The sequence below is a fragment of the Lepisosteus platostomus genome, chromosome 2 (genome assembly GCF_059453375.1).
Source record: "Lepisosteus platostomus isolate fLepPlt1 chromosome 2, fLepPlt1.hap1, whole genome shotgun sequence".
NCBI lineage: Eukaryota > Metazoa > Chordata > Actinopteri > Semionotiformes > Lepisosteidae > Lepisosteus > Lepisosteus platostomus.
The window spans coordinates 12,956,003-12,982,357 of NC_142612.1; the positions used below are offsets into that span (position 1 = coordinate 12,956,003).

The 26,355-nt window shown below is 45.5% G+C and overlaps 1 protein-coding gene and 1 long non-coding RNA gene across 4 annotated transcripts in view; one reads left to right on the forward strand and one right to left on the reverse strand.

The window, feature by feature from the left end:
• LOC148675953 (uncharacterized) overlaps positions 1-26,355 on the reverse strand; it is a 149,542-nt gene that overhangs the window by 10,917 nt on the left and 112,270 nt on the right. For all 3 annotated transcript variants that reach the window (XM_088598864.1, XM_088598878.1, XM_088598871.1), the window contains one exon: positions 10,784-10,866. In XM_088598864.1, the coding sequence (XP_088454990.1) occupies positions 10,784-10,866 (83 nt within the window). The remainder of the gene's footprint in view (positions 1-10,783; positions 10,867-26,355) is intronic.
• LOC148675954 (uncharacterized) lies at positions 1,884-24,942 on the forward strand. The gene is made up of 2 exons (XR_015925254.1): positions 1,884-2,253; positions 10,292-24,942. It is a non-coding gene; the product is annotated as an uncharacterized LOC148675954 (long non-coding RNA).

The window sequence follows — 26,355 nt, forward strand, 5'->3', positions numbered from 1 at the left end:
CAGCCTGTCCGTCTGCTTATCTCTCCACTCTACTAAGGCTGCCCTAAGCCTTCCTTTCCTCCCCTGATCTCGCCGCACAGACAGCGCTGAGTGACTACCGCCTCTCGCTCCCGTGCGTGTCAGAGGGAGGGGAGGGGGTCGGGTGGGGTGGGAGCTCCGGAGTGCGCGAGAGGGCCCGCATTCCCCTTTCTCCGTGAGCGTCTGGGGCCTGGGATCAGACCCGCGCCGCCGCCCTCAGCCACACTGCAAGCACAGCTGGATTGAACTAACAACACAGGGGCAGCCAAGGCTGCCTGACGACACTCGCAGCGCTGCAGTCTGCACCATAATCCCCTTTGATCAGCAAAGCTGGGGTCGCTGTGGGGTCAGCGCTGACAGGCGGCTGTCCAAGCGAAGGCTGACAACGAGAAATTTATTACACGCCCCGCATGTCCTCCGTCCAGCTCTGTTTTCCCTTCTCCCCCCCCTTTTGCTGCGGCCGCCCCCCCATCAACTCTCTCCCCTCATTCCCAAGGAACATCTGTGTGTGATTGGAACATGGCATAAATTATTTCAGAGGCTGCTGGAAACACTGGCTTTCAGTCTCTCTTTAGTTTCTAAAGCTGCGGCACTGGAAAGGCTCTGTCAGCTTCGGAGTGTTTGCGCTAACACGCACACACCGAGGCGCGCACACTCCCCCCCTCACACACACACACAAATACTAAGTGGCCGGCGCGCATAGCTGTTTGGTTACTAAGCGTCTGAGAAGGAGTACCTCGCTGGAGCTGACAGGAACCAATGGGATTAGTGCCCAATCAGTAGGAAGACCGGACACACAATGAGGAGCGCAGGATTACAGAAAAGAATTCCACTCGTGTTAGGTATTATTGCAGGGGCGATTACTTCTGCTGCTGATAACGCACGGAAAAAAAAGAAGCAAAAGAAGGCCGGCTCATGTAAGAAATGATATTCCCCACCTTTTCGCTTCAGGAATGCCAGGAAGGAAGACGGACGCCGGCCGTCGAAAACAGCGCTCACACTCGCCGAGGTCTGACCCCGGTGCTTGCAGTCCGTGAATCCCTCCCTCGTGGCCGTGACCGCAGTGGTTACACGTACACAGGCTTGTGTTCGCTTCGTTACATAAGAGCAACAAAGCTTCCGAAACTGGGCTTTCTTCCTAGAAACCTTCCAGTCCTACTGGAAGGGATTATCTGTATATTTACCCTTTTTCCAATCTATCCACGGGCGCAAATACAGAGTCTGCCTACATTATGAAAATAATGTTTTAGTTTTTTCTAAAAAAGTTCCCAATCATTCCCAACTAATTCCCTTATGTATTCGTGGCTTCATTCATTTCTTCTGGAGTGTATTAGAAGTACCACTTAATATCAAATATTTTATCATCAATAAATAATGCAGGAGTGTCTTTAGAGGTACAATCTTAGAGGCCTATTAAGATTCATATCTACAAATATGGAAAATACTATCAATCACAGTAACAAAGGAGTCTTGGTACCCACCCTTAATTTTTTGGCTTTCACCGCCTGAACTCATTCTGCACAGCTTTAAACCGGGAGACGGAAGTATATGCATCGATACACATAGTACAACAAAGTGTATCTCACATTAGCAAAGCAAGGATGCTAACAGGTCTTTGAATATGTGAAAGCAAAAACACCCAGTTACTAAAAATGAGACGACTTTCCTTCACGTGTCAGGCACCCCGTAGATAAAAAGAACAGATTTTTGCATGTCTAATCTGTTAAACAGAATCTTTAAGGAAGTTACGGCACGCCACACGCAGACTAAGACTAACAGTGCAGCCAGGACGATGAATATTTAAATGAAGGAGCCTGCGAGAGACTGTGAACCAGAGTGTTGTGAGGCTGGTATAATTTATTAATACCAGCAGTGGGAGAGATAAAGAGATCGGCTGTGTACACAACACAGAGAGGTGGCTGGTATGCGCGGGGTTCAGCTGCAGAAGACAGCAGTGGCGTGCGATATCACAGGCAAATGCCAAATCACTTAAAAGCCCAGCATTCTCGTCAGACTGCTTCTAAATATAGACAATACATCCATTATTAATCAGAGTATCCGGTGCCGATGAGGGGTTGAAGCACGTGCCCGTCAGGCTTTGCATACCCTCTCTCCCTTGCTCCTTAAAACAAATTAACCAAGGGGACACAGGGAAGAGAGGAGCTCTGGACAGGGAGACCACTAGGCACTGTTGCAGAAACACGAGACAGCGTTTCGGCCATCTTCTGCTGAAAGGTAGGAGAGACCCGGAAATCGCTGAAGCTTGCTATGGGCATGTACTGCAAGACAAGAGCTTCGCTTTGTCAGAGAAAGAGAATCCGACCAACTAATTCTTGACAGCCCCTTTGTAATTAACATCAAAAAACCTTTGAACCAGAAAATATATGCTACCTCACCCCTGAGCTTCTACATTTCATTTTCAGGATTTGCTTTGCATCGCCCTTTCATTTTTCTGCTACCATTACCCTGAAAACGTGAACAAGCTCGTTGCACCTGGTGAAGAATTACCATTACTTTCTCCTGTTAACTGTTTGTCATCTCTAATGCAATCACGGTTACATTTTGTTTTAATTGTTACAACTCAAACAGCGCAGTTAATTCTATTTGTAGCTGACCACAACCCTTCTGCTTCCTTTCTACACATAATATGTTAATGCCTGCCTGTCGTTTTACACCCCGCCATGTGTTATAATTTGTCATGTTTGCTTTAATTTTTCATGAGCTGCTTGTCTTTGACTCCCAAGTGCATTGTATTATACACACTCCTCTTCTGTAAAAGTCCCATGACTGACCAATAAAACTCCACAAATGTTATCATTTTGGTCTTGGCTAAGGTAGGATGGGCTTCCTGTAAAAAAAGGCACAGGTAGGATTACGATTGTTCATAACATCTGAGAAACTGAAAAAAAAAGAACTCTCAAGAGCCCATAAATGACAGTGCTGACATTTTTAATGCTAGAGTTTGCTGCAGGCACAGAGAGACGGGTTTCCAGAATGACTAAATATCACTTGCTGTATGGCCTTGTTCTTAAAGCTAAATCTGTATTTGAAGAATTTCAAAGAAGTGGAATTATAAATGTGTTAGTCTTGATTAAAAAAAACTGACATAAAAGGAAAACAAAATAGAAAAAAAAAACATCTGGAAGATAATGCCATTAACAGCACAAAATAACAGCTGGCTTCTAAAGAAACATGGGTCTCCTTAATGCACCCGTATTGTAAAATGTCTTCATGGCCATGTCAATAGCAGCAGTAGCTATTATGTTCTAAGGGGCTGTGATGAAAATCACTGCATGGCTGAGGGTCTGCACCTACAGTGAAAATGATATTTGAGGTCTCGGCCGACAGACAGCGTGAGAGAGGAGGAAACAGAAAGGAAAGGCAGAGGGAGAACTGTACGAACAGCAAAGTGAGGGAGATGAGTGTTAATGGAAACCGTTTCCCCCCACCCCCAACCTGTTTGCGATCCTTGCTAGCTTTGTGAGATGAATAATTACTAGCACTCAGAGCCTCCGTTCCTCATTTTTCACAGCCTTGCCGAGAAATTATCTTCTGAAAAGCGCAAGATCTTCTGCACTGACTGTGCTTCAGGCTTCTGGTTTAAAAAAAAAAATCCCCTTGGTGAGGAAGCCTACCGGTCTGGCTGGCCCTGGGTTTTACAGCCAGCGTGCTCGAACAGGCCCTGCGATGACCAGCCAGAGTAAAGCGCAACCCGAAATGAAACGCTCCCACAGGTCTGGAGAGATCTCGGAACGCCGGGGAATCTGCTCTTGTAACGAACCCAAGAGACAACGTGTGGCAAAAAAAAGAGACAATCTAGGGGGCAAAAAGAAGAGAACTGACACGCAAACGGTTGTTACCAGATGAAAGGGGAATTCACAAAGCCTACCACTTCAAAGAGATATTAGCATTTTTTTTTCTAAAAGGAGAAAAATACTCACAATTATTTTTTATAAAAGCCATTCAATTAAACTGTCCTTGGCCGTGCTGATTCTGCGGTTCAAAGCTCCAGCCATTTAGTATTTTAATAGCCCTGAGGAAGGTAGTTGTTTGTTAGTAAACTTCATCTTTTAGTATTAAGAGTGAATCTTAAATGCTCCTCTGGTTAAAGAGTAGAAAGCATTAAGGTCCTTAAGTTAGAATGAAATAATTAGGTGATTAAAGAGATCAATGAAAGAAAGGCAAGTGAGGGGAAGACAAAAATCAGTACATCTACTGGGCCTCAGGGAAAAGAATCAGGTGACCTTCAGGAGTTTTCTTACTCCTAGACTTTAGAGAGAGACTATAGATTTGTCTGCCTTTAAACGAACTTCAGTTGCTCGCAACTGCTAATAAGCTAAAACCAAGGAATATGAGCAAAGTAATTCCCCTTTAGGGAGCAACACCGCAGAGATTAATATGCAATCGTTGGGCGGCAGGATTTAGATCTCCTGCTGTTTAGATCAAAACAGACTGCAGTATGTCTCTCACCTCTGCGATCGTGCCAGTTTCTGAAGCACTTTCTGACTTGCATTAGCCTGGCGCTTCAGCGCTGAAGCCCTGCCAGCTCTGAAACCCCGCGGGACAATGTCACGGCAGAGAGAGTCAAGCCCCGAGTCCAAGCTTGCGCGGCAGCAGCAGAGGGGGGAGTCACGGGTGTGTGTGTGTGGGGGGGGGGGGGGGCTGAGCGAGTCCGCGCACGGGTTAATCCCAAATCCTCGCCCAACGAAACAATGTAATGAACAGCTGTCACAGTAGGTGGGTAGCTGGGGTGGGGGGGGGGGAAGGGAGTCACAGGAAAAAAAAAACCAAGCATTTTCTCTCCATGCGACCAACAGCTGGTATTGAATTTGCATGTGTTTGTCAGTGTGTGAGAGCGTGCGCGCTTGTGCCTGTGCTCGGCGCTCAGTCTCATCGCAGCACAGCCCCGGCTCTTCATCCTCTCCATAAGCCCTGTTTAGAAGAGCTTTCTGCATCTAAATTACTGTGAAAATAATCCCCCAGTGCTCTTGATGAGAGCTGACCTTTGGTGCACCCGAATGGCACGCAAACAGAACTGCGGGGCTGTGACAACTGCTTTACATGCTTGGGAGGCCTGAAACTCGATGTGATCGCGAGGCAGACGGCGAAAGAGAAAAGAGAGAGAGAGAGAGAAAGAGGAGATTGAGGAGGGAAGTCAATTCATTTTTATGTGATTTTTTTTAAACAAGAAGGTCTATTGACTGGAAAAAAAGAGCAATCAAGGCTTTATATTTCGAAAACTGGATATGTCAGCCTAAGGTCTGAGAGACATTAGCGTAGGCAGAGCTTGGCTGGGGAGGCTGTGGGTTCAGTGTCAGGCCAGGACTGGCGTGACGTGAGTGTAAGTGCTCTCAGGTTGAGTGGCTGCCTGTGCAGCTGGCCTGTAAATTGTCCTTCATTAGGAGACGAGGCGAAGGGGCCCCCGAGAGAGAGAGAGACTCGCAGAGAGATCGCCAGCTCCCGCAGGGACCCTGGAACAGGACCTCAGCCTGCGCAAGGTGGCCTGTGGGGCTTCGAACCATATGGCACAAGGGCTAGGTGTCTATTTAACGCTTCATTTAAGGAAATTCCACAGAAAGGGAACGGCTAGCGTGTTCAAGATCAAATTAAAATGCAGTGATCCATATTTAACTAGGGGTGTGGAGACCAGAAGTTTGCTGTTTCATAAAGGAAGATGAACACTTTTAGTGATGTGAAGCTCAGAACATGAGTCATGATTGCTTAAATAACCGATGCCAGGCTCTGTCTCGCAAGTTTCGTGATGGTGAAATTTGCCCTTGTCTTTTTATTGGCTGCTTAAAGGAAACGTGTGAACAAATCAACTGAATGAACAGAACGTCACATGCTACTCAAGCTTATTTGTTATGTGACAATTTGAAACGTTTGGTTCTGCATCCATTATAGCATGCAAACTATTATCAAAGAAAAAAAACAATAAGCACTGCTTCCTTTAATCCAGTGATGTATTTAATCTTAAAAAGGATTTTTAAACTCCTAAAAATATCTTCCTAAAATATGTAACTGTTACATTTGCTATAAATAGTTAAGAAAAAACATCCTGGACCTCTCATTTGAGTGGCACAAGAGCAGGCTGAGCTCAGTGACTGCAGGTTCGAGCCCAGTTCATGTCACTAACCAGCTGGGATTAAATCTATAGATGATACAGAAACAAGGCCAGTGGCAAACACAGACACAGGGGAATGGGAATTAGCAAAGCCTTAAAGTTAGTGACTGAGCAGGCACGTTGCGAACGACACTGAACATTAAGTGCAAAGTGGGTCGGAGCAGTGGTGAGCATTGCTGGGACCCTGGGTTCAACTCCAGACCTGGGGTGCTATCAGCGTGGTTATCTTGCACAGTCTAAAGACATACTGGCAAGTTAATTGGCCTCTGGGCAAATTGGCCCTGGTGCGAGTGCGTGTGTCTTTGTGTGTCCTCTGCAGGGTGTAGCCCAGCCTGCACCTGTAGCTTGCCAGGATAGGCTCCAGCTCCCCTGCGACCCTGTACTGGATAAAATGGTTTAGAAAGTGGAAGGATGGATAGATGGGTGAAAGTGCAGGGCGATTCAAACTGGAAGTAGGATGCACTGTACATACTGCATGGGTGATCCACAGCTGCTGAAGGTACAGTACTCACGGACGTGTGTCTATACAAAAGTATGCAAAAATGTTTCATTTACTTACTAGGCTCAAGCTTTAAAATACACTATAACAAGAATATTGTGTTCAGTTCTCGTCACCATAACACAAAAGGGATATTATAGCCCGAAAAGGAGAACAGGAATGATTTCTGAGATTCAGAAATGAGATTTCTGGTCTCAGGGGATTATCATATACAGAAATCTTAAAGGAACTAAGCCTCTTCAGTCTAGAACAAAGACAAGAGACGGGAGATTTGATTGGAGGAAGATCCTAAGCTATGGTTCATCCAGGGGACTGTTTCACATTCCATATCAGGGACACAGAGTCACCAGTGAAATCGAAAATGGAATTGTTTGGAACCGGGAATAGGAAATTATTTGACTAGATTATTTTACTAAAGAAATGTGGGTGTCTGGAACAGTCTTCCCAGCCACGTGACTGAGGCCCAAAAGAGCTAGAAGGGCTGTATGGCCTCCTCTTGTTATCAGACCTGACTCTGAGGTAATGTTCCATTTCATTTTAAAATGCATATCCATCTAAAAGCAAGCCATCCTTTGCTTAAGTACAGATACACAAAGCACATACGAGAGCCACAAACAGTGAAGACACTAAATGACTGCAGCACAAGTAAGGAGAGGCTAACGTATAGGACAAAGGCAGACGGATACGCTACAAAGGGGACTTTATCAAGAGGACTCCAAGGTGCACTGTACAAGTAAGAAGGCCATGGTATTACAAACAGAATTTGCTTCATGAAGGACAATTCGAACACTGCTAATAAAGTATGCCAAATTTGATCATTGTGGAGGGGTGATGGACAAGTCCCGACCACTGAATTCCAGCTAAGCCCCCCATCTGGCAAAAGCTGCAGCTACAGCACGAGAACTGGGTCTGAAAATCACACACCATGAACGCCTCATTAGAGGCATGAAAAGACTTCCTGGACTGGAAGGAGAGTAATGTGTGTCCCAGGGTTGACTGAGTGCATTTCCTGTATGTCGCTGGCTTTCCTGCAGGCTTTTGCTATTTCAAACACTTTATCATGCAACTGAAAGGCTCTAAGAAGTGAACTGAAAAGACTCAGCAAATCACTGCAGCAAAAACTGTTGGATAATTAATTAAATATAATCTTCTGTTCCTGCCGCATATTCGTGGATTTGTAACAAAAGTACCAACACGCAAGTACTGTCTGTAACTTAAAGTGCCACACATTTTTAAGATGACCAAAATCTAACTTTCTGACTTGAAGACATTTCCAACAGATTTAAAGACAGAACTGTAAACACCCTGAAACCAGTAATTTTTTGACTGAACAGTTAAGTCTAATTCAGACGCTACAAGATTTTTAACTATGAAAAGACTTACACAAAACACTGAGAGTAACAACAGGGATACGACAACACATTCAGAAAACTCCCACAGAGAGCGATTCCTGTGAGCATGGTGAGGTTCTGAAAGCTGCATCAGTTTTGCACTGTAGAGAGGTCTGATCCACTCAGAGGCAAAAAATGCCCATCAAAGAAAACTCAATGTTCTATACCGTGTATATGTACTTTAGTGGAGAGTGACTAAAATGCAAAAATCATAAAACATGATTACAGCACAATATTTATATTTTGAGCAACTTAAGAGGCCGAGACTTCACTCAAGCTTCTGTTTTTAATAGGGTGACCTGAAAAAAACGAGTTACAAGACTCGACCTCCGATTTACAACTTGGCTTTACAGCAATGCACGCCCTCCAGATCTTTACAGTGACTACTAGCACAGGGTAGAGATCTGTCAGTCTCAGCCCCGGAGCAGAACAGACTTTCTTCTTGTGCAGCACGGGACAACAGCCGAGCAAAAGCCTGCCAATTCTGTGTGTGGCACCTGCCACCATTTCTAATGTGCGCCCGCTCTCTGAAGTGCCTCATGGCACCGTCACCAAAGGGCAGATTCAGAAGAGAGGAGGAAAAGCGAAACTGGCCCTGCTTTCTCGCGCTCTCTCTGAAGGACGGTGGTGCTACACAGTTAATTTTCAGCCTGTTAGGAGCCCCCGCTGTTCTTTAGAATTCCTGCTCTGGCTGGGATTGTGAAATTAAAGAGGCAGCAGCAGCTGATTGGAGGAATTAGCACTGCATCCTCTGCTCCTTCTGATCAAATTCAGTTTCCCAGCTCCGAGTGCAGCGCTACCAGGAACAAGTGGCCTTTTTCTGTGGGTGCGTGCTGCCTGTCTGTGCACTGTGCGAGCGAACCTGCGGATGTGTGTGTGTGCGTGGGCTCGTCCGTCACTCACGCTGAGCTCCTGAAAGCTCTCACTTTGACAGGAAAGACAGGAAACACCTACCAGAGCGAGGTCTTTGAGAGGCCCGTGTCAGGAGTGGAGGACGGCGATTCTTTTAATGTACACTTTCCTGCCAAGCGAGGCGGGTGTTTAGTGACGAGAGGTTCTCGCTTCGTTTCGTTTTCAATGACGGAATCAGATGTATATAATGGAAGGCGATTCAAATTCCCCCCCCCATCCAATGCAAAAACAAAGCAACTGCCCTCCCCTAAGTGTAATAGAAACAAACGAAGGAAAACGTTTGGGGCTCTAGAAGAATTCACAAATGTCAAACACCGGTGTCTGTGGGGAGCGTCTGCACCACAGTACGGAGGAGGACGTGTCTGTGCATATCGGAAAAAGTGTGCTGTAACAGAGCGGGCCTTGCGTGTTGGAGAACGCAATCTGTGCAGAGAGTGTCATATGTCTGTACATCAGCGCAGGCTGCTTACTGCCTGTGAGCGTGTGTGTGTTCTTCTTGCTGCTTGTGCATGCCTGTGTAGTCTGCGTCGGCCCTTTCTGGTACAAATCAGTGGCGTCCTCAAGGGGAAAAATCAAATGCAATGATTTTTCTGCGCAGCCAGTTGGACAGTTCCACGGCCCGGACTCATCTTATTAATAGCAGCCTGAATGAATAATACAGACACTGAGAGAGCGATTGGATTAAATCCCTTGTGCTAGGAATTACATAGCGCGCCGCTCGACTTGGCGTCTTTTGCTGTGCCTCCTGTTTGCGGCTGACGTGCTCAGGAAATGGCAGGTCCCCGGAACGGCCCCTCAGACTGCAGGGGCCGAGGAGCCAGCGATGTGGAGTGAGGTGGCCGGGCGGCTGTGGGACTCAGCCAGGGGCTTTGGGGAGCTGCGACCCTGCAATTGACCCAAGTCCAGATTAACATTTGCCTATAAATAGTGAGCCACTGGAGCTAATCACTTAGTTACCCTTCATCTTGTCACTCAAACTCCCTGGGGGGAATTGAGGCGGCACTGTGCATGCTAAGAACTATTAATATTCAAAAACAGGCAGCCCCTTGGCCAGGCACTCAATGCGGCAATCACAACAGAGCAGATACCTTACCTAGACCTCAGCCTTGGAGGATCTTGCCTGGGAATTAGGCTCCACATAATAAGCAATGCCTGACGGTGCTAACGTACTGGGCTCGGCCAGGAAAGTCAAATGCATAAAAAAAACTCATCAAAGCAGCAAGAAGAGGATTTGGGGAAACGTTATTAACATGCTCTATGGGCAATAACACAGCAAAAAAAAAAAACACACACACACACACAGCATTAATGAAGAGAAAAGATAAAAATCCTTGCTTCCTTTCACAGACAAAAGCCTGTTCCTAAAGACAGAGTGTGCTCCGACTGAAGAGGAACCAGCCAGGCAGCTGAAGGAGGTATGTGTGATGGCGCTTGCTTTGAGGAAACACCCCTCGACTCTCTGAGCTTTGGTGCTGCTTTGGAAAATTGTGAATCCCACATGCAGACTTGCCACTGAAGGCAGCGCTGGACTGTTAAGAAAATGTCACGTTGGCGCATGAGGATGAGAGCCCCCAGAAAAGCTTAAACAAAAAAACAGCATGGAAACAAAAGGCTAGTGCATCTACACAATCCACATTTGCAACTGCTTTTCTCTCCAACCGGCTGCAATCTTTGAACTGCAATAAATACAATCTTGGCAGAGGGGGGCGAAAGGCATAAGCCGGCAGACTACAGGAACGAATAACTCAACGCCGTTATTTTAAGGCCCGCTGGAAAACGAGTGTGGAAGACGTGCGTGTCTTGGGTAAATGGAACGAGCCAGACATGTTCAGGCCTTACCTGTTAATGAGGGGGAAGAGAGACACCAGCAAATACACTGATGGATACCACTTCAAGGGCTTGATTTCCTCTGCCAGCGAGACCTGTAGAAACAAGAAACTGTCACCTCTCGCTACTGATGGGCACCGCTAGGCACTGCCCCAGCCATGCTGACAGCCTGCTCGATTGGAAGAAAGACAGCAATTCAGAACTCGAGAGCATGAGGGATCAGTGAATACACAATCTATACACAACTCCTGAGGGCTTTATCAAACAATAACAATTGTTCATATTTGCTGTTGTTTTTAACATTGGGGCTGTTGAGAACTGGGATATTTCTGAGTTGATCATTTTTTTCATTAATATAAATGATTTTAAAAGAGGGAGACCGTACGCAATGCACCCATTAGAAATATCGGTGTCTGCTCTAAACAGTCAGCCACACGTGTTGAGCGCAGTGTTTTTTTGTAAAAGGCTGTTACTGTGAGGCCATTAGGAGATCCCGAACAGTGTGTGGGAGTCTCTTCAATGCGCTCTTGTCTTCTGAAAGACGTGAAATGCCTGTGATAAACCTGTATCAACGTCTCCTAAGCGAATTCACAAAGATGCTGTTATAGCCATTTGAAAACCAAAGCTATATTCTCAAATAGGTGTGGCGTTTTGGCGTTACTTGTTTCTCTGAACGTCAACGAAAGCAACACAAAAAGCCAAAGGATGGAAAAACCCGGATTCAAGCATCTTTGGCACATCTAGTAAAATCTTTCGCCCTTGAAATGTCTCGTTTTCCAAGTCTGTACAGGCAAGAAGCAGCTGCCGAAACGCATACAGAAATAGCCATACATTCTGACGCGTACGAAACTGCAGCCCGCGCCGAGAGACCCTACACGCACAAACATACACAGATCCAAACAGACGCTCGTAAAAAAAGAATGAAAAATAAAGCCCCCCCTCGCCGCACACCACACACACGCGCGGCAGCAGACACAGACACACAAACACTCTGCCAATTAGGAGCGCAGCGGCCGCCCCAGAGAAAGCTCCACCCGGTAGCCGCAGATCCCCTACAGCCAGCACATTCATTATTAATAGGGCTGGGAAAGGCTCCGAGGAGATCACTCAGCGGAGCGCCGTGGAGGTGAAGCAGCACATCAAACACTGACAGGCTTTTGCAAAACTATTCCCTTTGTTCAGTACAAAAAAAAAGTAATAATGAAGAAAAAAAAACCCGCAGCACAGGGAGCGCAAATTCCACAGCTCGAACCCGGAAAAAGAAACTGAGCAGCACAAGTCCCGATTTTATGCAAACTTGTGACGACTGTTCAATTTTTGCATCAAACGGAACACGCGGGATTTTGTTAACCACCAATTAATCGTAACGTCTTTCGGACCAATCAATTGATTTAGTTTGCAAAGTGCATATCATGCAAGATCTGTACTGCCCTTTTTTTTTAGTTTCTGCTGCACCGCGTAGCACAAGGTCTGCATAAGAACCGGTCCTTTCCAATTTATATCAGCATGAGAGAAACACTGACCACCACGTCATTTGGTTAGACACAGGAAAAAAAAAACACAAAACTTTGACACAAGCCTTTTTTCTTAATTAAAGTGGAGAAAATATCCATCAAAATATTCTTATACATTACCAGGATGATTAAGAATATGAATATAAGACATAGACTGGCCATTAATCCAACGGGTTTGACACCAGGAATGCTTTGTTTTAATAACCTGTAACACCCCTCAATATCTCATTTCTGCCTCACCGCCCCTGTGCTTGAATCATACCCATAACTACAGTCAGGCAGAATGTCTGTACAGTAAGTATAATCTTCATATTCTCCAGATTGATTTATACATACATATACACACTGTGCTGGGGTGATAAGTACCACAACAAAGCACAGATGAATATTCAACTATAACTGCATATCTATGAATGAAACACCCGTCTCACTGTTTGTATATGTGCCTATGTGTACTTGCCTGCCACTCATACAGATATCCATGAAGGTGGCTGGTTACAACAAGGAGTATCAGAGAAAGCAGACGGCATATCCGTCTCGCTAAGATTATTTTTTACCCTTTTTACTTAGAATTCAAACCCTGGGAGTACATCAAACAGCACACAGGAAGAAAACTGAAATTTAAACACTTAGGTAGCAGAGTATTAAAAACTTTCCCACCTCTCTATTCATTAATTGCCCCCAAAACATGCATACATACATAGCAACGTGAAATTCACAGAGTGCCTGCTGTCTAGTCACCTTTCCGTGATTGTCTTTTTAAACCCTAGAGAGTAGTAGGTACGCCACACAGAACAAGACTCTTTACAAGTAACTCAGGTGATTACATTACCTACAGAAAGCAGTCATAGACATCGCACTAGTTGCAGGGCAGTTGTTTTTAGTTTCTGCAGAAGGCAGGTCGGTTATGACTAACATAATTGGAGCAGATTCAGTCAACGACTGCTATATGTCAAACAGATCGTTACTGACTTAAAAAAAATAATGGTAAAGGCGGCCTGTGGAGACTGGAGTCTCTGCACCTCCCTAATTGCAGGTGCGTGCGGTCTCAGAAAACAGCTGCTGGGCATGTTCCAACTGCAGCGAACTACAAACCCTGCCGTTTAGCTCCATGCTGCCTCCTGCTGGCAGGGAGTGGGCATGAGTGAGCTGCCATCTCCAGTCCCCGGTGAATGAAAGTCCTGAGGATTCCAGTCTGGCAAGACAACAGTACAAGACGCGGTCCTGCAGTTCAGCCTCTTTACTGAAATTCCCAATGCACCTTCCTGCTCCTGCGTTTCAAACGAGGAAGGGGGGAAGGGAGGGGTTGACCTCACAGATTTTATGCACACACTTCACCACGTGTTTGGAATGACATGGCTGAAGGAGAGGACATTCAGTTTCCGAACGTCTGAGAGGCACTGAGCACTCTTGTGGGCGAGGAACCACACAGCTCTGAATTATTGATTGCGTTCAGAGCACTCAGCCGGCCTCTCTCTTCTCCAGTCTGTGCTGCAGACTGAAGGCTGCTTTCCATTTCCTTTTATGAGGGCACGTATTAAAGCCAGCCAGGCACACTGGTGGCCTTAAAAAAAAGAAATAAATAAACAGCTCAGAAAGGCCCCCTGGTGTGCCATTGTTTTTTCAATCACTGAGAGCCTTGCACCACTGTTTCCTACCTGCAGTTAAAAATTATGGCTCCAGATTAGCTGACACCCTAGAGTTTTATTATTCAACCATAAAAAAGAAAAATGACTAGAAGGATACATTTTGCATATTTAGAGCTGAAATTATGAAATTAATTTCCAGGGTGCGGTAAATCTATGAATACATCGAAGGAAGTAAGATGAGAAGGATATGAGTTTCTTAGGTGTTTAATTGAAGAATCAAAGGGTACTCTTCAGGGCTGCATCTTGAAAAGGACACACATCCGAGTTGGAGCTGTTATTCTCTGCAGCGAGTAGCAAAGGAACATTAGTCACACTGGAGGTTGACCTGTAGCCCTGCCCACACAATTCCTGTGTGTATTTACCCTTCCGGATTGATTGGTAACCTGCAGGTGTGTGGAGTGTCAGAAAACAGCTGTTGAGCACGTTTCAACTGCCAACTAACTACAAACCCCACAGTTTTGCTCTGCGCTGCCTCCTGCTGGCAGGGGGGGGCATGAGCGATCGTGCGTTTCCAGCCCTCAACACTGTCTCACAAGGTACAGCACAGACTCCCCAGTGCATCCTGGGAATGTCAGTCGGGGGGTCACACAGGCCCGGGGGTGGGGAGAGATGGCCATCAAAGACAAACCCCAGATCATGCTGGTTGGCAGCAATGTGGAGGAGCGATCAGGGGTCTGGACTGACGTCTACAGCTGGAAGGTTTAGGGTTCAAATCCCAGATGGGGACACTACTGTTCTTCCCACGGGCAAGGCACTCCAGCTGTGTAAATACAAGCAACAAACGAAAGTCGCTTCGGATGAAAGTGTCTGCAGTTGTAATTAATCCAGCTTAAAGTCCTTAAAGTTCAATTAACAACCGAAAGGCTGTCATTTTAACAACAGGTACTAAGAATAGACAGACGTTACCTTTCAACTCTGGGCTCTAAAAGGAAAAAAAAAAGTACATACAGTAATGAGCACTTGCATGTCTGTCTTCGTATTCACTCTACCTCTGTCCACATGATGGGAGCTCAAATCCTTCCTGTATCCAGTTTTGATAAGCGCAGAGGTCTTAAAACGCCTCTGCATGTCATCTACAAGTAGTACTCCCATTTGCATAAACAACATGGAATACTTTCAAAAGGTCCAGATACCATGGATTGATTCACTTTGTCATTCGTAGGGTACAACTGCCCCTTGACACAGCAGCCCCAAATCAACATTTACACCACCAGCCTCCTGAGTAAAAGTCCTTTTACTGACCCCGGGTCCGTGGGATCGAGGCTGGTTGAACCCAGACGGCTTTCAGCTGGCTGCCAAAAGGCAGGTGCAGACAGGTCCTGAAGTGGAGGAGCACAAGCAGGATGAAAAAAGAGGATTTTGTTTTTCCTTTACAGGCACTTCCCCCAGGAGATGAGACGTGTTTATCTGTCAGTAAGCCAAACCACTGAACGCTTATCCCTCATATTGAGCCAGACGAGTGTGGTAATAGCGCCTCATTTCTCCTTGAACTCTTCCGCAAGAAAATGAGCCATTCCATCGAACGCACACAAACAAACTGCACTTGTTTCCTACTTTCAGCCCTCCAAAGTCACGCACAGTATTGCACTGAGCTACATATTTTATGCTGCTCTCGCAGCTCAACTTCCTGTGAGTCTGTTATCTTAGAAAGGGCTTTATTTGGGTGCTCTAAATCGGTTTTGAAACCCTATGAGAAAAAAAAACAGGGAAACAGCTTCAGGTTGCAGTGTTTGTTACTCTCCACCTCGAAGCAAAATGAAAGAAATGCAGGGAAGGAAATCACCCCAGAACCACGAAGCGAAATTACACTTCTTCAGAGACTTTAAACATCCACTGCGTGGCCTTTCATTAAATCTTGGGATGACACAGCGCGTCACAACCATTCCCCAGCTAAAGCCACAATCAGGTGGCAGGCGCAGCCAGTGGGTGGGCATCTGACTTCCAGGATTTAGATTAAGCTCCTCCGAGAGAGCGCTGTCGGCTCAGGAAGTGCAATAACCCGTGGCTGTCAGAGACCAGCGCTGCCGCCGCCGCTATTGTCCTGATCTGGAGAAGCAGCGCAGACACAGGGAATCAGCTTTCCTGCTGCTGACGCTAACCGCTGCACACCACGTCCTCCTCAACCCTTCCCACCACTCGGGGAAGTAATTATAAAGGGGAGGTGGATGCTCTAACACACACTAACGTTCACACTGACAGACTGTAAAGTCAAAAAAAAAACAGCAACATTTTTACAACGCGCAGAACATCCTAGATGACGCATCCTAGCCATCTTGTACCTTGTTGGTCATTTTTTAGAGAAAAACAGAAAATAGCGTGCAATAACACGTTTAGCCCAGATGCAGGACTTCAATTGTCTATACAAATAAATGGAGATCACTTCTTTCACTAAGGTTATTTATGTCTCTATTATGCTGACCTAATCGATGTGTACAAAGATGGAAGTGAAAGTCAAACAGTACTTTACAAGGAATCCAGGACTCTTATTTTATTAGATAATGCAAATACCATTCTTGCACTTGCTCCAAACAGCTGTTCAGAAGATTAGGCAGTGCACTGCTCTAATCAGAGAATAAGCTCTCATAATTCTTTTCTTCCTCACCAACTGAACCTCTTGGTAAAACCTCTGTTGGTAATTAAAAAAGCAGAGCAGATTGAAGACGTGGAAAACTTCGCCTCACAAAATTCTCATTTCTCTTTCACATTCCAATAACTGCTACTACAAGGCTGTGTGCTTATGATTAGGAGAACTAGAGTTGCTTTTTTGGTCCCTCCTGACTAATCCTGTTGGACTGTAGCCAAGACCTGGGCAGGAAATGATGCTAGAAATGAGCCAGTGGTCACTGGGGCCTGACGTTATCTCTAGGGCAGTCAGTGAAGACGCACTGCCGGCGATCGGTCAGAAGCGCGTCAGGGCACGCCGACGGAGCGCAGAGGACAAAGCCACAGCACAGCAGCCCAGCGTGCACACCGCGGGGCACCTCGCTCACAGTTTAGCAACAGCACAACACATACAACGCCAACAGCGCTGCACACCAGCACAAGATTATGATGAAATTAAACATCAACAACGAGAGAAAAAGCCAGTGGACGTTCGAGCCCAGCCTGCCTTTGTCTGTCTGCCCAGGAATAATAATAATGTGTCAGGCACACAGAAGAGATATGGGGCCTTTGTGTCGCGGAACGGCCTCCCTGGAAGCAATGTGATAACAGGGTCATCCTCATGGAAACAGCAGGCCGCCAGCGTGTCTGCAAGGGAGCAGGAGTCAATAACGCCTGCATGCCTATTTGTGTCTGTGTGCTTTCAACAGTAACGCTAAAGCTGCCCTGCCCCAGCAACAGGGATCACCTTAAAGCAAACTAAGAACAACAAAATAAAAACCATGTCCTGGGCTCTGTTTAAAGCTCCCCAGCGGCTCGACCGGTACAGGCGTCCCGCTCAAGCTCGGTGTGAGCTCCAGGATCCAGGGACTGCCGCTTCGAGGTCACGAGCAGACTGACTTTCCGAGCGGCGGTGTGCGATTGGCTGAATGCGACCAAGGGACGTGTTGGGATTGGTCGGCCGGAGCCTCTTGGCCCCCAGATACACTGTGACCCCTGTGGCCTCCCAGACACCTTTGCAGGCTTGTGGTACTGTCAGTGGGGGGATGTACCACTCCGACAGTCGACTTTTTAAAAAAACAGTCAAAAAAGTCTAAACCTTTAATAACGAAATGACTGCGGGATTGCAACAGCTCCACAAGTCCGAAGCTAAGTTGCCAAGGTTGTTCTTGATGTGTGAAAGAAAATACTTTAATAGGACAGGATAATGGATAATGGATAAATGGACAGGAAGCATTTTTTTCTCCTTAAATTAGAAAAAAAGGACATGTTTCAACAGTTATTTCACATTTATAACTTCACTCTGTATTAGTAACCAAATAGATGCTGCTGTGCTTCATATATATAATTACTACTCAGTAAGGATGAGAAGACATCTTGACTAGCAGAATTGCTGACACTGTAGAAAATGCCCTCTGTAGATTCAGTATCAAATGTATATGGTGCCCAAGCAAGTGTGTCTCGACAGATCTGCAAAGACTCTCCTGCGTATGCTACCACATAATGTAGGCTTCATCACAGATTTACAGCTCCTCTAACAAATATTCTGGCACTCTTCAGAAGCACCAAGTTCTTTTTCTAAATTCCGACTTTTCACGTCAAAGGTCCTGTGCTCTTCTCTTGAGTGTAATGAAATGGTAATTACTCAGGGCACATTTGAAAGACTCTGTAATGGGCACATTAATGAATCTAATCACTTCACTCATTCTCCAGTCTGGAACAGCAGAAAGCTAGAGGATCTACAGTAAGTATGCAGCCATGGTGTTCACACTTGGCATGTTCAGGAGACAGAAGGGCCAACACTCAGAAGGACAAGACACACCACACTCTGCACTGAAGACTAAGATATTACTATTTCCATTTCTGATCTGGGTCTGCATTCCTAACATCTTCGTGTTTTCCATGCAAGCGTGCAGCGTTAGATCTGCGTTACATAAAACTGAGAGTACAATATTCTGGGTTCTCTTAGGAGTGACAAAATATTTCAGTATGTTGTATTGAAATAACTCAGTCTAAGCACCACTTTGTTACACTGCAAATTCCAGATGGAAAAAAGTGGATGGAAGACTTAGCTTCTTTACACCTTCTATTCTTGAAGTATTTTAAAAGATTCCTCTATGCACAACATGGTGCGTTTAAGGATACTGTTAACTTTAAGGATCTGCCGAATGCTATTTCTCGGTATTGGAAAAAAAAAACATATTTTTGGTTTGATATTTTTTTCCCTAAACTATCAGAACTTCCCATATGCAGAAATGTGACTAATGTAACACAAGAAAGGGGATCCAGCCCTATGAATAAATAGAAAAGCTGTCAAGATTCATCATGAAAAGTAATTTTCGAAATATCATGGTTTAAAAGGTACACACAGCCACCCTTTGAATGAAATTTCAAATCTGAATGCTTTCACATTCCTTCTTCCCTGCTTCATTTTACTTTACAGAAAACAAAAGCAAAACAGCTATCAAGCATATTATGGAAATAAGGGATGTCTGTGGATTGCTTATGGGTTGCCTTCTGTACATGCAGCTAGAATATTTGATGAGGAAGAGCAAGATCTTTTTCCCCACTTCTTCTACAGAGGCAATTCAGAGACTCCGGGCTCTTCTAAGTATAGCGGTTGTCCCTAATGGTTGCTGAAATAAAGCACGCTGCTTAAATCGGTAGTGATCGCACTGTGATTTGTACTGCACCAGCCCCACATATCAGAGGCGGGTTGTGCTGTCCTTTTGTGGCTGTTCCAGCAAGGCTTTCACAGATGCGAATGCGCGCGGATTTACTTATTTATTTACTTTGTCAATACCGTCAGCCACAGGAGTGAAAGTCGAACGATAACACAGGCTTGGTGCTTGCATGCAAAAGAAGGGCATTATTCTCCTGTCTTTGTGTTTGTCTCCTCCACACACAATGGAGAGAGATAAGAGAGATCCCTGTGCCGATATCGCGGCCTCTTCAAGGGGGCCGCTTTCAGAGCAGTGTGAGGGGCTGCTGCCTTCCCCCTCGGAGAGGTCACTGGCCCCTTCAAGCCAGAGAGGCCTTCGCCGGCTATGTCCTGCTCAAAGGCGTGACGTCTTCATACAGTGTGAGAACACAGACAGGCCATTATTTCTCTCCCGAACGAGGGGGCTGAAAAACGCTATCCCTCAACCGCTTGAAGCTAGGTCACCTTTCTGTACAAGCGGCCTGACATTTTAAAAGCAGGTATTAATTCACGCTCACGTTAGGGTGCATTCAATCTGAAAACGGAAATAAAAACAAGGCTCAATCGGAATTATGCAGTATGTGCTGCAGACCTGTATTGCAATCTGATAAAAAGCAGCACCACTGAGAGAGCCCAGCCCTCAGAGCTCCATCACATGAGGAGGCGCGAGGGGATAGCCAGCGATTCAATACAAAAAATAATAGCGTAAAAACCCAATTCTACGCCATTGGCAAATACAAACGTTTCATTACGTGTTTGTATTTTGCATCCAGGTATTTTCGTTATGCGTGTATTATTTATTACTTAGCACACAATCAGTGTATGACTGGTTCAATTAATCATCTTCAGAACTGTCTGAGAGAAAAGCCATTAGAAAAAAAAAAAGGAAAAAATCCTGCTAGACTCTGCGTATGCTCTGTAATTAAACGACTAAAAAAGAGAATGGATTTGTGAAACAACAAACCCAACAGATACACACACAAAAAATGAAGCACCACTTTGCTCTTCAGTGTGTTTTTTTTTTCCTCCGCAGTGCTGTGGTCCCTGGGGGGGCGCTCTCCGTGCCCTCTCCCTGACCCTGGTGCGCGCTGGGATTGACCGGCTCGGCGAAAGGCACCCAGGCGCAGCTGCGTCTCTCGGCCTCCCAGGAGAGAGAGCCCTGGAGAGCCGGGAACCAGCTGGGGGGGGGGGGAGCCGCGGAGACAGAGCCTCCCTCAGGAGTAGCTCAGGCAAGGCGGTGTCACAGCCCCGCGATTGATGGGGCTGATAACCGATGTGGCAGCCTGCAAATGCTGTGAATGTCAGTACTCTTCGGCGTCAGCCTCGGTCGCGTCGCAGGCACAGGCAGGGAGAGAAACCACAGCAGGCAGCAGCAGTTTCGCAAGCGCCCACAGCTTCGCTTTTTCGTCACCTCTCGGTTTCTACAGGGAGGAGTTTCTGGGGCGGTGTGTGTGAGCGGCTGCTCGCTTGCCGACTGAATCATTGCCACACGCGACGCGCCCGTGTGCGGGCACAGATTTTCTTCAGCTTTTGGTTGCTGCTGTCGCCGTTTTCTGTGGGGGAAATTCCTGTTTTGATTCCAGGCAGGCCGGCTCCTTACAGCGGCTCCCCAGCAAGCTCCCCTTTCAGAGCGAGGACGAGGTGGCAAAACGCCTTCAGGCTGCAGCTGTGTATTAAAAACCACTGGGAGCTACAGACATCGCTCCACGCATATCTCACAGCACTGACTCGATTTCAACTGACGCTTACAATTTGAAAAGCATTTGATAAAATGCGATAAAACATAGCTATCAGGTTTTATAGCGCGCACAGTTCACACCTCAAGGCCTAGAGGTACTCAAGAAAGAGCTTAATCTCTTTAGCCCGTCAAAAGTCTTCAAATCAGGAATTTCAGGTTATGAGATCTGTACTTACTTTTCTAAATTTAAAGATACATATATATATAGGTATATATGTATCACATATATTCAAGCAATGCTTTAAATTTGCCTTTAAAACGAAAACCTCTGTGCATGTGTCTCAAAGTCATTCCTCGGTTTCTGTCCATTCCGCCTGGGTTAGCCAATCCAATTAGCAGTTCAGAAAGGCCTCCGGGTGAGTCTGTGTGGTTAAAAAGAGAACGTCCTGGAGTGGGGGAAGGATTTCTTCTGCTCTTCCCAGCACAGGGAATGCTCCAATCTAAACTCTGGCTCACCTGTGCAATCCCTGGTCAGCACATAAAGTGGTCTGACAGGACTCCATTCACCACCATCACATCTCAAGGTCTCTAAGAGCACACTCCCTTCAGAAGAAAATGAGATAATCAATTAAAAACCCTGGCTGCTGACATTCTTTAATAACTACAGTCATAAAGGCAGGCATTAGATTACTATCTATCAAAGCTGTCTGTCCCACTGGCTTTGTGACGAGACCTCGCTGTTCTGTGTTAATGTCAGGATTTGCAGAGCCCTGGCTGGCGCATGGGCCTTTACAGACACTCATCTCCTGTTCTCATTTTCTTTAAAACGTCTGAGACGCATAATTCCTCCTAATCTGGCAGTTAGAAGGAAAACAGACTCCATGGAAATGCATTACGCTTCACCGACAGCACCAGCAGCATCAATTCTAGGGCTGTTGAAAGGTCTGAACAAAATCTCACACAGCGCGAGAACATTTTCCCTTCTTGGCGACACGTTACAAATGTTTTTGTCATCTTCACACGGGGACCCGGGAGCTTCCAGTCATGATTAATCTATTTTCAATCACAAACTGTAGTTTAATTAAGATAGAGAAATAGTTTTCCATAATTTCCCTAGAATGGCACTGATAAAAGAATAAATAAGAACGTTTTGAATTTATTTGCTTATTTTAGATTTGCTGTGTTTTAATAAAGCGCTGGAAGCAAAGGTTTCACAGCAATATCAGGCTAAACAAGAACCGTCACTTCAAATCCTCTAAACAGAAGACAGTACTAATACATATTAATTGATGAAATGTTGCTAAGGGTCATAATGCAGATATGCCTTTTCACCGGAGTCATGGATGTTTAACAATAGGCAGATATATACTTAATAGTCTTAATTGCTCTTTATTCAAGGATGCACACGCCAAAAGTTTTTAAAACTATTTTTATTCCCGTTCTGTCTCCGAACCAACGCCATCGGGACACAAGTACCCTTGGAGTGGACAATTAAGTTTTAAAAATCAGGCTAAAGTAAAACTGTCAACTTGTTGTCACAGAGTTTCTCCAGAGACCCTGGACTGAACCAGAGTGGTGAAGGGGGAAATCTAGCAAGTCTCTAATCAGACCCCAGGGAATCAGATTACCTTCCCCATCAGCCAGCCAAGGAGTTCTCAGTGCGCCAGCGACGTCTCCCAACAAGCACGTCATCAAGCCAAGCCTGACATAAATACGGGATGGGAATTCATTTTATACTATGTTTAAAAAAAAGGGTCTTTTTATCGTCCTCGTATTCCAGAAGTGAATAGGAAAAAATTAAACCCTTTCTTTCCGGCAAAAAATAAGAAGCGTTTGACCTGGTTCTGATGAATACATCACTGATGGGTTGGCAACCCAATTAAAATAATTTAGATTCAACAGCAGCGAACCGCGAGCTCTAAAGATAACACGCCTAAGCGAATGCATCACAGCTGCGCTTAACCACCTGTGTTCTGCAGACAGAGCTCAGAAGCCATCTCCAGCGCAGGCACAGCGCCCTGCACCCCTCCGGCTGCACGCAGGCCGACTGACAGGGAGCACCAGCCATAATGCACGATAGGATAAGATCACTTTATTGGCCATATATAATTTCTTGTATTAGACTTTATTTGTCATTTCGCATACCCCCAACTTGCTCTCCATGAGACACACAGACAGAGAGAGGAGATTGGGGTCAGAGCACAGGGTCTGCCATTTATACGGCGCCCCTGGAGCGGTTGGGGATAAGGGCCTTGCTCAGGGGGCCAACGCAGTAGGATTCCTCTGCCGGCCGCGGGATACGAACCGGCAACCTTCCAGCCACAGGCACAGATCCTTAACCACAGAGCCACCGCACCTCCTGTATGAATGGGACTGGAATCTCATGGCGCCTCACAGTACTCCGAATGGAAAATGAGTTTATTCAAGAACTGCTGCTATGCCTGGATTCTGCTTTAGGTCCTGTCACCGTCTTAACTTGATTGGTCCCAAAAGAGCAGGATGCAGTCCACACGGTGAAGTGAGTTTGATTCTGTTCATCAGCGTTAAGCAAAGATGCTCAGCTGGCCATTGCCCTGGCCTCCCAGGAGGTGTCTTGGTGTCCAGAAGCACCCCACCATCAAGTCTCCCTCTGTAACTCTGGCAAGTAGTTCAACACGCTTCCGCTATCACAAGGGTTCTGTGAGAACCCTGGCCTTGACCACTTCTGATAAGACAGCCCAGAAAGGTGCCATTCTTTATCAACGTGGGAGGGCTGACACCGCTCGGCACATCACATGAACAACCCGAATTACACGAGAACAGAGAAACAGGTCAGAGCCAGCCAGCCGGCCCACCGTGTGGCTCCCGGTGCACTGCTAATGTGGAAACAGCTGGGCCGCGCTGAAGGCTTTAGTGGTTTGTCAAGTTTAATGTGTCTGTTCCTTTGTCACAATGCTGCACACCGCTCTGTGGGCTGGAGCCGTCATGACCTGCTGGTTACCTGAGTTGTGCTTTCCACTTCCTGCCTTCAGCCTCCTCGGCCGTGGCAGTCGCTCAGGGGACCTGTTGCTGACTGGAACGCCCCCAGAGAGCCCACTTGTACCCAACTGTCAACGCGTCTGATCTGCGTGCCTCCTGCTCTAGGCAGGACTTCACAAAACTAAAACAGCAGGAAAAAAATCTCAGGCTGTCTAACCTCGGCTCAGCCTGATATTGTCGTGGGACGCTACCTTGAATCATTTTTTATTACCTTCGTGTCAAACCTGGAACAAACAGGAGGAGCTGGCAAGGAAGCATTTTGCTCCAGCGATGGGGGAAAAAAAAAACACTAAAGAAGGAGGGCCGAAACACTGTACACAGACCTGTAAGGTTTCATTAAAAAGTGGTATTTAAGCTATTAAGCTGTGATTAGAAAGCCCTGCAGATCCATCACATCCTGATCCCTCAGGGTGATCAAAATGGGAAACAGCACTGTCTCCATCACCTGCCCAAGACCTGGAGTCCTTGCGAGGCCTGACATTAGTATTCCCTGGCAGAGCTCTACTCCACTGTGCCTGAATACATTTCCCGGCGTGTGCAGCGAATAATCTTATCTTGCACACTGCTGCCTGCGCTCTGAAGCCAAATGCTAATTTTTCTCTATGCAAATATTCCCAAGGATTATTATTACTCTTATTACTGTTTGATGATATTTATACAGTGTAGCCCACTGAGGTGCTGCATACATGCTTATTTCCAAAAAGCCCACTCCCTCAAAGATTGGCTTTGCACAGTTTGAAGCTCTTTTTTTTTTCTGCCAGATAAGAAACGTCGCAACCAAGAGTCAGTTTTCTTTTTGTTTAATTTAGATGAGGGGTTTACAGACATGAATCAAAAAGAAGCAACACTCAAATTTCTGCACTTAGAATGTACTAGTTTTAGAATCAATGTTATTTCAAGTGTTTCCAATTCATGACTCTGTGTGTATTTTTTAAGACGGCAAGCAGGCCAGCTTTGACTAAGAGCCAGAAGTTGTCTAAATTAAACTTACAAAAACTGCAGTTGTGTAATTAATGCGTACTGTTATTCTTACCATTGGATTATGTTTACTGCGCTTGCCTTAAACCACAGTTCGAAATGTGAACCACATATTATTGGGATATTGATGTATACTGAAGAGAGGGTATTGAAACCTTGAGCTAAAATGGCCCACTGTGTCCATTTCTGTACCTCATACAATCTGCTATAGAACTGGACTACTTCTTAATTAACAGATCCAATCGGCGTCTTTGGAAAGCTTGTTAGTTCTAAGACTGTAACTGGGCGAGCTGTGTGAGAGGTCTGTGTGTATACTAGTAGACCCGGGTACAGTTGTATTTAGTTTTTTTTTCTAATAATACTTGCTGATGTGGAGAAAAGGAGACCTTTATTGGGGAAAGCAGCAAAAAGCTATAGGCTACTTTCAAGCTTTGCTTAATCCAATTTATATTTTACCCCTACCTGAAACAAACAGATTCCTTCTATTTTTTATTGCTGTACAACTGACGTTAAAAAGACTGTCAAAGGTTAATAACATGCCAGATCTGGTCAATATTGGTGCAGTGATTTTTCACTCTCTCAAAGCCCAACACTCAGACCATTTCCAGTACTAGGCTCTGCCACTACACTACATGAATGTGCAGTAAAATCAGACTTGCACGTTTATGAATTTACAACATTTCTGTTTTCAATACTTAAACTGAACGCGCTGGTCAAATGCTTCACTAGAGCAGCTCTGAGTTCAGTGTAATACTGCAATGACTACTGTTATTTCAGTCCATCAAAAGATCCTGTTAGTGCTGTGCGAACACTGGTCCTTAGCTCATAAGCGCTACACTGCAGATGGATAAAAGCAGAGAATTACAAAGACAGGCTGATTGTGCTGAGATTCAGGGGCACACAGGTTTCCTACAGATCAGCACTCAAAGACAGCGGAGCCAGTACAGTAAGAGAGCAGAACCTCGAAGGGAAACAATCAGACTGCTAATCAAAGGCTGGCTCACACACCATCAAAACACCCTCAGATACAACAACATATGGAAGATGAACTACGCATTAATCAAATGATCAGATTCTTTCAAGAAAAGAATTAAAAAATACTAGGGCACCAACATATATTTGACTTCAACAGACGTTTACAGCTCAGAGACATACACATTTTCAATTGACTTATAAAATCTTGGAGCTAAACTCAGACAGAAACACCAAGGACAATCTCCACGATGCACAAGATTTTGAGAAAGATGGAATGCATCTCTTCGTGAATTAAAATGAAAAAAATGTTTCTCTATTCACATTTAAGGTTTCCTTACCAGCCCATGAAATCTTCCTTGGTAACAGAGAAAATTTAAATGAAATGGAAAAAAAGGATATTTAGGTTTGACATAAAACATTAAAGGAATGATACGTTGACTGTAATAAGCCCTTAACTGCCAGTAAGGGTA